The sequence below is a fragment of the Rutidosis leptorrhynchoides genome, chromosome 5 (genome assembly GCF_046630445.1).
Source record: "Rutidosis leptorrhynchoides isolate AG116_Rl617_1_P2 chromosome 5, CSIRO_AGI_Rlap_v1, whole genome shotgun sequence".
NCBI lineage: Eukaryota > Viridiplantae > Streptophyta > Magnoliopsida > Asterales > Asteraceae > Rutidosis > Rutidosis leptorrhynchoides.
This window is the reverse complement of record NC_092337.1, coordinates 99,678,628-99,690,884: the sequence shown is the minus strand read 5'-3', so window position 1 is coordinate 99,690,884 and position 12,257 is coordinate 99,678,628. Positions and strand designations below refer to the sequence as shown.

The 12,257-nt window shown below is 31.0% G+C and overlaps 1 protein-coding gene across 1 annotated transcript; it reads right to left on the bottom strand.

The window, feature by feature from the left end:
• Nucleotides 1-6,623: 6,623 nt before the first annotated feature.
• Nucleotides 6,624-10,669, bottom strand: LOC139850710 (xyloglucan glycosyltransferase 4-like). The gene is made up of 4 exons (XM_071840266.1): nucleotides 9,893-10,669; nucleotides 8,785-9,093; nucleotides 7,883-8,287; nucleotides 6,624-7,520 (listed from the first exon to the last, which is right to left on the bottom strand). Exons 1-4 carry the CDS (start codon nucleotides 10,538-10,540, stop codon nucleotides 6,885-6,887), a joined length of 1,998 nt encoding a protein of 665 aa, XP_071696367.1. The 5' UTR covers nucleotides 10,541-10,669; the 3' UTR covers nucleotides 6,624-6,884.
• Nucleotides 10,670-12,257: the final 1,588 nt, after the last annotated feature.

Here is a 12,257-nt window from a genome sequence, read left to right as displayed (position 1 = left end):
GTAATTTTAAGAAATTTAGATAAGAAGTAGAAAAAAAATCTATGTCCTAAAAACTAGAATAGCGAGAAATAAGAAAGAAAAAGAGTGTGTCGGAAAAAGGTCGAAAAAGAAAAGATCGAAAAAATAAAAGGCGTCGAAAAATAAGAAATAAAAAAGAAATGACTTATAGAACTTAAAAACACTCGACTAACCCAACCTTATTACTATCACTAACTTAAAATTATAATCGCAAATTGAGATTACTAATTGGAATGATAATTGATACATAGGTAAAAGGTGTCTAAAAATATTAAAGCTTACAAGAAAAACTATATCCCAAATGGCAATAACTTAAAAAGAAACTAAAACTTAAAAAGGCGTCGCAAAATTCTAAAGCACCTAAATCTTAGTCTAAAGAAAAAGCACTTAAGGAATTTTACGGCAAAGTCTAAAAATCTAGAAGTAAAAATAACTATGGCAAAAACTAAGTCTAAAACTAAATATGAGCTAAAAATACAAATATTACGCTAAAACGATTAAAAGGGACAAAAATATAAAAATATACAAAAAGTTGTAAAAAGGTCAAATTTTATAAAAATATTATTTTTATATTAATTATTTATTAAAACTATTAATTTTACAATTTAATTAAACTAATTTAACTAAAATATAAATTAAATAAAAAGTAAAACTAATTATAATAATAATAAGTAATTAGGGTTAATAATAATAATAATTAATAATTACTCCGTATTTAATGCGAATTAGGGTTTCAGTCACGGGTGTCAGGGCTGCTCCGCGAGTCGCGGTATTCGAGGCTGCAAACTCCGCGAGTCGCGGGGTTCCAATTTTCAACTCAGGTACAGTTTAAAATTCGACGCGTTTTTATTTTATTTTATTTTATTTTATATTTTTTTCTGTTTTCTGTTTTAAAATCTAAAATATTTATATAATAAAAACTTATATTTAAAAACTAAAATAAAAATATAACTACTTTATAATTTTAAAAATATCTTAAAAATAGATTTATATATATATTAAATTTTTTTTAAATAAAAATATTTAAATAAAACTTATATTTTTATTAAATTAAAATAAAGAAACTTTATAAAACTTAAATATTTGACAAAATCTTAAAAAATATATATATAAATTTTTGTTTTCTTTTTATATTTTTGAATAATAAAAAAACGTATTTTTATAAAAGTGAATTTTAATAAAAGTAAACTAAAAATAAAAATCTTTTTTTTTAGCGTTGCGCTTTCGGCGTTTAAGATTCCCCGGCAGCGGCGCCAAAAATAACTTGATGTCAAAGCTAAGGGGTATAAAATACTATTAAATTTTAGCAGGAAATACTATTAAATACGATACAATTTTACACAAGATATTTATTTATTTATTGAATGGATATACTTAAACCTTGCTACAACACTTATAGGCAGTGTACCTAATCGTAGAGTAGTGTAGTTTTTAGTAAGTCCGGTTCGTTCCACAGGGAATCTTTTTCACAAAGCTTAACGCTATATTAGTTTAAATTTATAAAAATACAAATATATATATAAGTAATATTATTATTATAAAGGGGGGGGGGTTTACCGTTTAATGACCGGTTTGTCGATTTTAAAATTTTAGTCGCAGTTAAAACTAAATGTAAAATATTAAATAAAAGACTTAATTTAAAGCGTAAAGTAAATAACGATAATGAAATTACGAATAATAAAAGTGCGATAAAATAAACTTGCGATAATTAAAAAGTACGATGATTAAAAGTGCAATTAAATACAATAACAATAAATAAAAGTGCTATAATTAGAAGTGCAATTAAATATAAAATAAAAGAAATTAAATATGAAATAAAAGAATTATGCTTATTTAAACTTCCATAATCATGATGTTTGACGTGTTGATTTTAGTTTTATGCCCATGGGTTAATTGTCTTTTGTCCTGGATTATTTAATATGTCCGTCTGGTTTTTGTCCATAACAGTCCATCAGTCATAAATATAAAGTGCGAGTGTCCTCGTCAAATTATTCTTATACCCAAAGTTAAATATTCCAACTAATTGGGGACTTAAACTGTAACAAGATTTTAATACTTTGTTTAATAATTACACCAGGATGTCGACTGAGTGTAACCCAAGGTTTTAATATTTTGTTATCAATTATACCAAGTGTCCTTGTACATAATTTCACCCCTGTTTTAATTATTCTAGTGGCTATTAATCCATTCCCGTGTCCGGTTAAATGAACGATTATTCGTACATATAAATACCCCGCCCATCGTTTCCGATCGAGTGTATATGGTAATTTATAAGTACGTCCAATTGTAAATCTTTATATTAAAATTAACAAACTATCATTTAGTTAAACAAATATAAAGCCCATTAATAGCTCATAGTCTAACTTCCACAAGTGTTGTTCTTTTGTCCAAACCCCAATTATGGTACAAAGCCCAATTACCCAATTTTAGTAATTAGCCTAACATCATGATTACTTCGGATTAAATAAGCATAATAATAACTTAGCTACGAGACATTAATGTAAAAAGGTTGAACATAACTTACAATGATTAAAAATAGCGTAGCGTTACACGGACAGAATTTCGACTTACACCCTTACAACATTCGCTAACATACCCTTATTATTAGAATTATAATTAAAATTAAAATTAAAATATAAATATAAATATATTTACGTATACATATATAGAGAGAGATTGAATTTTGATGGTTTTTGCGATCAAACTGCGTTTTCTTTTATAGGGAATTGAGTTCAGGGGGTCTCCGCGACTCGCGGCATTTTTTCCTTCAAACTCCGCGAGTCGCGGAGTTTGAAATTCCAGCTCATTCATCCTTGGCTCTTTGTTTGCCGACGATTTATTTTATTAATATAATATATATATAATTTTTAAGAATTATTTATATATTATATTATATTCATGTGCATAGTTGACTTGTAATTTTTAGTCCGTTGCGTCGAGCGTTGAGAGTTGACTCTGGTCCCGTTTCCGGATTTTCGAACGTCCTTGCGTACTATTTTATATCTTGTACTTTGCGTTTTGAATCTTGTACTCTTGTAATTTCGAGACGTTTCTTATCAATAATTGGAACCTCTTTGATTGTATTTTGTACTTTTGAGCTTTTTGGTCGTTTGCGTCTTCAATTCGTCGAATCTGTCTTTTGTCTTCACCTTTTAATATTTAAACGAATATCACTTGTAAATAGAACATTTGCAACTAAAAGCTTGTCTTTCTTGGGGAATAATGCTATGAAATATATGTTCGTTTTTAGCATTATCAATATATATATATATATATATATATATATATATACAAATGATATTGGTTCTTGAATCCGAGGCCAACCCTGCATTGTTCAGTTGTTCAATGTCGTTATATGTATTTTTACTACAAAATACAGTATGGTATGAAAGAAATCTTCCGCTGTGCATTTGCTCATTTTAAAGACATTACTTGAAGTCGATCATCGCAATGGGACCAAATGTTGATGACTTCGTCCAGATGGATTAGGACGGGGCATTTGCACAGCCACTGCTACTTATAGGCCGGAGGTCCCTTAAGAAGCAATCTCACTATCTAGAGAACATTGAGAGAGATGACTTTCTCTACTATTGGAGTGTTTCACTCTAGGTAGATAAATGACTTCTCTTTATTCTAGGATAAGGGAATGGTTGCCTACATTTTACCTCCTCCATACCCCACTTATATAGGATTGAGTTTTGTTGTTGTTTCTTCGTTGTCGTCTTATACAATATTATTTGGTATCTCTGTAGTTCATAATTGTGCTATAAACCGGTTAATCAGCAGGGGCAAAATAATGATTGTATATTAAGAATGAGTGATGATCTCTCATAATTATTCATACAACGCTAAACATGCTTTATATTAGATTATACAATATTTTAAAGCAGATTTAGTGATAAGCTAGAAAAACACCAGTCCGAGCGATGCGGCGGGGTCTTTCGGGTTGCAGATTAATATTTAACGTAACGTTATGAATTTACAGGATTTAAAACTCGTTGCTACGGTTCGTTTGAAAGCACTTGGTTAGTACCTAGTATGCCTGATGTACTGCACATTTTTTTACGCCAGAAAAACCGCGTAACAAAGGGAACAAAATCATCGATATGAGGTGGTTAGTTTGAGTTGTTTGTTATACATGTATTTATATGTATAAAAAGTAGCCTGAAATATTTAATGTATTTAAAAGTAGTCCGTTTCGCGCATAGCTAGTTGCGTTGTGTTCGTAAAATTATTTCAAGTTAAACGCTGAAGTCGAAAAAGTTAACTCGAAGCGAGTGGAAAGATATTACCCGGTAAAAATTCGGGTGAAGTTTTTTTTTTTTTTTTGTTTTGGTTTTTTGTTTAATTTTTGGGTTTACATTTTACCCCCCTTTGTTGGGAGTTGAAATTGTTCATAGAGGGTAAGTTTGGAATGTGGACTTGTAAATTTTTTTGGAATGTCATTTTGACTTTGAGGAGACGACCAAAATCTGCTCTCATTCATTTAGTATATAAGTAAATAAATATATTGTGACGTTGCTCTAAAGAATGCATTATTACATGTTTAAAATTCACTCCATAATTTATTCTCCACTCTATTTAAGGATTTCTATTACGTTTGCAACAAATCACACAACATTAATTGTATGAAAAGAGAATAACACATCACACCGTTAACATTATCAAATGTGATTAATTAATTAATTAATTAATTAATTAATTAATTAAAAAATCCTTATACGTAACTCTCTTAAAGTTATATTTAAACATAATATATATAATAACTTGATTTTTATATTCAAATTTTTTAGGAAAAAAATTTAACTGAAAATAGGTATTAAAAAATATTTATATTAATATTATTAATTAAATTAGTTTAAAAATATATTATTTTCTAAATATATTATCATCGGATATTCTTTAGCATTCTTTATTAATTAATGGACCTTCTTTCAAATGTATGTTTTACCAGAAATAATGATCCGTTTCAACATATCAAGCATCCCTTACTAAAAAAGATTGTTAAAAAATTTTGGAAAAAAAAATTATAAATTTTTTTTGGTTGAGGGTTGAATAAAAAGAACTTGTTAAAAAAAAAAAAACATGTCAAGGGTTGAAATTAAAATATCGCGAGATTGAGAGTTTGAAATTATAAATATCAAGAGGACTTAAACTGACCAAAAGAAAAGGGAGGGGCAAAGTTTAATAATTGGAAATGGGGGAAATTGATAATTGCGAGGGGCTAGAATAGGACAAAAGAAACTCGAGGGTCTAAAGTGTAATTTTTCGATTTAAAAAAAGATAAGCTTGGAGTGAAACCAAACCTCCTCGGTCAATATGAGGCTGTCAATATAAGTAGAAATTCTGGAGTTAATAATAAAACCAAGCCTCGGCTAATACAAGGCTGCCTAATTTAAAAAAAAAAAAATAAAAAAAAATTTACGGAATAGTAAAATCAAACATTCACGGTCAATCTAAGGCTGCCACATGGCATCCAAGCTTTACTTGCAAACCATTCTACTTAATTATATATATAACTAGGTTTTGAGCCTATGCAATGCACGATCGTTGAAAAATTAATTAAAAGATTAGTTACTATAAATTGCATTCATTATCATTAAGCCCGTGCGATGCACGACCAGTGAAAATGATTAACAATTAATTAACTTTCATTATATCATTATATCTATTGTTATTGTGATCTACACGATACATCGTTAAGATTAACAACATCGATTCAACATTTATTAACTTTCACTTTCTTTTTAAATTTACAGTGAATGTTAACTGATTACCTCTTCTCCCAAAATATGTGATATGTATATGTTTTTATTCAATCATTGACTTAATGGTTGATGTACTAAAATCATCACAAGAGATCTCGTCTTCAAATCTCACTATCAATACATATTCGGTTAGAAAAATAGTCAAAAAAGTCATGAGATAATGCAGTTAAGTCGCATACATCTAAATAACATACTCAAAAAATTAAGGAGCTAAAAAACATTTCTCCGAAAATTAAGGGGCAATTCAAAAAATTCTCTAAGACCGTTTGTTCGATTTTCTTCGCCGACGCTGGGGCGGGGATGGGAGGGAATTATCACTACCGAAAAGACGATGGTTGGGTGTTTAAGGTTCGAAATAGCAAAGCTAATGTGGTGCAACTGATACAGAACCCTTACAAGAAATCCAAACATCGTAAACGTTTTGGAGTTGCTAAATTTTCAGAAGTTAAGGATGAGGCTGGGTTTTCGCGTTTACTTTTAACGATTAGGGTGGATGATAAGAGACTATTCGCGTTGATTGCCCGTTCCAGAAAGGAGATAATAAGATGCAGGATCGAACTCAGGGTAACGCTAAACCATCATAAGCATATGGTCAGAAAACAAATCGTAATGGGGCAAGTTCTTTTAAACAAACCGTATTGATGAAGAAGTAGCACTTTGATGGCAAAAACAAATGAACTGAAATACTACTATTACTAAAGAAGAGAAGTCCATAACAAAACTAGGCTGTATGCACTAATCTTTAAACAAATCGTATGCACTACTAATCGTTGCTAAAAAGAGTTCAATTAAATTTAATTAATTATATAATATATATATAAATTACACGTGGAAATGTATGCAGCTCGCTCCTAATTGGTTCCTCGAGCTCAAGTATTAGGTGCTCATTCCACCTACTAGTTAATTAAATTAAGATCATCATCCAATTCGGATTTTTAATTATACAACAAGAACACCAACATCAAAAAAATAATAATCAACCCTATTATTATCTCCCTCAAGTATCATCCTATGTTCACCACCACAGGCCCACCCGACCCGACCCGAAGCCCTGCATTTGCAGAAACCTCGTATAACCCAATATCTCTGCCTAACAACTTACTCCACTTGCTCGCCGATCAAATCTAATCCAACGGCCAGAAACGAAAGTCCTTGAAACAACAAGAAATAGAAATGTATCCCGTGTGCAGATAACAAACTTCTCGTTGCAGCAGTTAACAACAAAAACGCGAGCGCAAGTTCTTTTCTATAGATTCTGTTCTTCTTCTTTTTAACCACAACCGGAGTTTCCTGTTCTTTTAATTTTCCCAACATTTCGAGCCCGGATTCCGATAATCGTCGTTGGATTTTTTCATCGCTTTTTGATTCTCGCTCGGCGAAAGCTAACAGGTCGGATTCGGATGATCTGCCGGTTTTTTTGGTTACGACCCATTCGTATGCGGACCCGAGCTGGAACAATCCCGAAACCATGGCGTTAAATTTGGTAACTGACATTGTGTTTTCGAATAGTAAGTATGGCATTAAAAAAGGGAATGCTTTTGGTGCTGGGAGAATGTTTAAAATGGACATTGTTACGGGTACGTAACATATGACCCAAATGGGTAGTTCAGCTTCGGGTATGAACATGGTTAACGGGAGGATAACGCAGAAGAGGGTAAATGAGTAAAATGGTAAAATGAGTTTCCTTAAGAGAAAGAATAAGAAGATTAAATTCGCTTTTTTCCATTTCGATATCTGCAAAAAGAACAACTCGAAATGGTTATTCATAGAAACATGTGGGATTAGAAACTTTCAACTATTTTGACTCGTTTGACCCTGTTCATACATAGTCATTTTTTATCAACCTTTTTGAGGGAGAAAAAAAAAAAGCCGAACTCTAAAGTTTAGAGTCAAATCGAACAGGGTCAAATCGGTAAAAATTTCGGTCAAAGTCAAACTTGGTCAAAGTCAAACTTTGTCAACATACGAGCAGTTATTTTTACAAGAAACGGGTTCAAATATCAACATCAAGTGTCAGTTGACTCTGTTACGAAAACGTTTTGACTATAAAGATCACACAAACGTGAGATATGAATCAAATGAAACATTAAACGAACCTTGGATTTAAGGATAGCGGGGAGACAAAGTCTAAAAAGTTGCATAGGACCCGAATGCCATCGATGTTGTTGTTTCTTATAAGCTTCATAAGACTCAGGCAATTCACAAAGGACTTTAACGTCATTTACATAAATAAATTTCCAACCACACAAATGGGCTCGAACAGCAATGTCCATATCTTCGACTGTCGTTCTTTCGAGCCAGCCACCGGATTCTTCTAAAGCTTTGATCCTCCAAACGCCAGCTGTCCCATTGAACCCAAAGAAACTAAGAAAATGGCTGTTTACTTGTTGTTCGACCTCAAAATGAAAGCACAAATTGATGTTTTGTAGCCTCGTAAGTAAATTTTCGTCTTTATTCACAAATGACCATCTTGCTTGAACCAAACCCACATCTGGTTTCCCCTGTAAAACATAAACCCAACAAAAAGTTGAATACTTTTGGGATCTTTAGGTGTGCAAATTGGATTTGGGTCGAATGTGTAACAAACCAGTTTGACCCATAATATCCTATATAACTTTATTTACATATATGGTATGGGCGCACTGTATAATGTGCCAAAAAGGGTACGGGTCAAAATGGTAACTTTTTGTTGCCATTTGGGTCGGGTTGACCCGTAACAACTTTTTGCACAGTTAGCTTATATTTCATAATCAATAAAAAACAAATCAATACTATTACACTAATAATATCTTGAATAAGATAATTTAGGAGTTTGTAGTGATCGAAAGTACATTTTGAGTTGACCCACTCTCTTAATTATCTTAAACATGTAGCTTAAAATTGATCTATAGTGAGGCAAATGAATCAAATTGGCCGACTTTTGACATCATTAGTCACCCAAAAAGAGAAAATGTATGCTATATATAGTAAATAGTAATATCGATGCGATTGTTGTTACCTTAAAGTGAGGGACTGTGAGCATAAGGAAATCAGGGTTGGGCTGAAAATCGGCATCTAAAATCGCAACGAACTCGTAATTTTTAACGTAACCACAAGACATAGCTGAATGAAGATTTCCAGCTTTGTAGCCTGTTCTTATGAACCTGTGTCTGTAAACAATATTAACCCCTTTTTCTCTCCATGAATTTACTTCATTTCTGATCAAAATTTGTAAAAGTTCATCACTTGAATCATCCAAAACTTGAATCAAGATTTTGTCTTTCGGCCAATCCAGTTGACAAGCAGATGCAATTGATTGTTGATAAACCTTTAGTACATAAAACAGAGAAAAAAGTTAAGTATAAAGCTCAATAATCTGAAAATTTTTAATTTAATAGATCAAAATCGGTAATCTTATGCAGGTTCAGTTGATCTGATTCACAAAATCTAAGGTATTGAGTATTGATAATCTAATTCTGATGTTTATTTAAAAGCCAATTAAAGACGTTTAATTGGGCTAACCATCACTAGATAGCCCTGTGGCTGGGCTGAGTTCCTTGCAAGAGGTCTCAGGTTCGAATCCCGTCTAGGACGAATATTTAGTGGTGGTCAGGGATGGGTTGGAAACAGCCAGAGAATAATCATGTTGGGCTGCGTACATCAGAGCATGGTGTCGGATTATTCGCCCTCCGTGTAGCCCGAACAGGGAAAATCTTCTACCTTTTACCCTTTTTCACAAAAGACAATGCGTGGATGTGTTTGTAGTTGTCATACTCGTGTTTGTTGGTGTCAAAAAGTTTGGCGAAAATTCGCTATCTAACGAATAATTTGATATGACAATTGACAAGGATTTAAAAAAACTTAACTATACTATTTGATCAAGAGCTAAACTAAACTACCATCTAACTTTTAGCAATAAATTAATCATGAAAATAGTGATGATTGTGACTTAATTAATCACTTTTCAAAACACATCCAAACACCCATCACCTGAATACATTTAACTTTTACCTATTTGTCATAAGTCATAATCAAATTAAGCACCTTTTTTTAAGCTGATAGATATATAGATATAGATATAGAATTTATAACTTTAAATTAACAACAAATTAGGAACAATTGCTTACCTCTCTTTCATTACACATGGGGATCTGAACAAGAACCATAGGAAAACTTGAATCATCTTCAATGTCATAACTTTCATCAATTTTTGGCTTTATGTTCCTCAACTTGATGTAAAAACACCCAAGTCCAAGTATAAATCTATCAAGTGATTGGATCATAAATAACACAACACAAAATTGTGATAGCATCTTAATTGATGGAGCAAGATATTCAGCTCTGAATGATAACCAACTCATATAAGACCAATGAAAAACTCCCATAAACTCACTAGGGTTTAATTCATGAATAAAATTCAAATCCCATTTTTGATAATAAGCAATGAACTCAACACATAAAGCAAGAATTGAAATTGCTAGAAAAACTCTAAAAAACTTGTAAATTAGTCTTTCTTTATATTGAACTTCATCTCTACCATTATCTGATAAAGCAATCCTTTTTTTAACAGAACCCAAAGTTTTAGATAAACCCACTGCAACCCATGGAAAAAAACATAAAATTCTATGAGCTTTTAGCAAAAGTGTCCAAGAAAACTGCTTTGTGCTTGCTGTTTTTTGCTTTTCAAGAAACACAGATGTGTCTGAATCATTCAGCTCTACTAATGAGATATTACTTGATCTGTCTATGGTAACTAACACAGAGCTAGGTGCCATGATTATTTTGGGACAAAAACAGGTGAAGAAAATTAAAAATTGAAAATGGGTTTAGGGTTAATGAAATTGGGATGTCATTGAATGAAGTTTTTGTTTGTCAAAATAGGATCTTGGAAGTGAAAATTTGATTTTTTGAAAGAGAAAATGAAGGCTTAAGATGTAAATTGTGAAAGTGTGTATTAATAAGGTTTAAGATGGATGGAGAGGAAGATGGCATCAAATTTTGGTCAACTCAAGTGTGTGTTTTCTTCACAATCAGATGTGCTGTAAACATAAGATGTAAATACACGTCTTCCAATTATTCTTTTATTTAATAATAAAAATTTTTAGTAATTTATATTTAGGTTAAATATATTATAAGTATATTATATTATTATATAATATAATATATAATATTATAATTTAAATAATCTTAATAATTATAATAATTATAATTATATATATTTATTTATTTATTCAGCTTCGCTTTAATTTTTTAGTGTTTTCTAAATCTTACTACTACCTCCGTCTCATTCCAATAGTCCACAGACAAAAAACACGCAGTTTTAGGAAATCCCACTAACTTCATTTCTCCACCAATGAAATACTTCTCTCTCCAAATCCACCAATGAAATATCTTTTTTTCTTTCTATTTATGGAAGTGGACTATCAAAATGGAACAGCTCAAAATAGAATAATGGCCTATTGGAATGAGACGGAGGTACTACTAGTTATGTGTTAGAAGCTTCCACATGGCTTTTAATGTTTTAATAACTATTTATTTACTTATACAAACTGTCTCATTAAAACTATAAATAAATGAATTTGTAATGGTGATTAATATGGTTTGAATTAGGAAACACAGGGTTTTGTGAGTTATACATTGAGATTTGTAGCAAGTACGGGTGTGATGGATTAAAGCAAGGTTGCAAAAGACGTGAGACGGAGTCGAGACGGTCGGGTCCTAAAAAGGTCGAGACGTTCGAGACGGGGGTCGAGACAGGGGTCGACCAAAGTTGACTTTTAAATACATAAGTATATAAATGTATATCTGTACATATTTTAGAGCCAAAAACTTTAATTGTCTAATTTGTACTCATAATCGCTATCACCGTTAATATAATACAGAAAATTCAAACTGAAATACGGCAAATTTGACCGATTTTACCGAAAATATTGCACTATTCAAAATTAATATACCGAAAATTATGTACTCCGTATAATCGATATAATTGAGTTGAATTGGAGCTTATCAAGTTTGAGTTTCAATTTACCGTATCTATCAATACATTGAAAATAAACTCGGACGTATTTAGTCTCGAAAGTGTACGTAATTTAATTAAACTCGAGCTTAATCGGGTTCGAGTTAAGTTTCAAACTCGATCTTAACATTTTATTGACTTTAGATATTTGTTTTTTTCAAACATTATAGACTTCATGTAATTAGTTCATAGCTCTTAGGACGACTTATATACAAATGATGAAATACAGTAAATATAGATTCTTTTCCTCCCAATTTAAGTAACAATAATAAAAAAATCACTTTTCACATGTATTTTTTTATTAATTCTCCATTTTAATCACTTACTATTTATCATTTAATTTTACTATATATATAAAATATAAATATAAATAAATATAAAAAATAAAACTCTAAATTAAGAGTACAATAAAAATTTATCTTATTATTCTTATGTATAATAGAAACTTAGATCATGAATTTGAGACAGAGGTAATA

Bases quoted from the DNA above. Each gene is read 5' to 3' on its own strand.
- LOC139850710 (XM_071840266.1), bottom strand. From the start codon at position 10,540: ATGGCACCTAGCTCTGTGTTAGTTACCATAGACAGATCAAGTAATATC. The intron at 9,094-9,892 runs GTAAGCAATTGT...TATGTACTAAAG, and splicing joins CCATGTGTAATGAAAGAGAG to GTTTATCAACAATCAATTGC. The intron at 7,521-7,882 runs GTTCGTTTAATG...TTCTTTTTGCAG, and splicing joins CCGCTATCCTTAAATCCAAG to ATATCGAAATGGAAAAAAGC.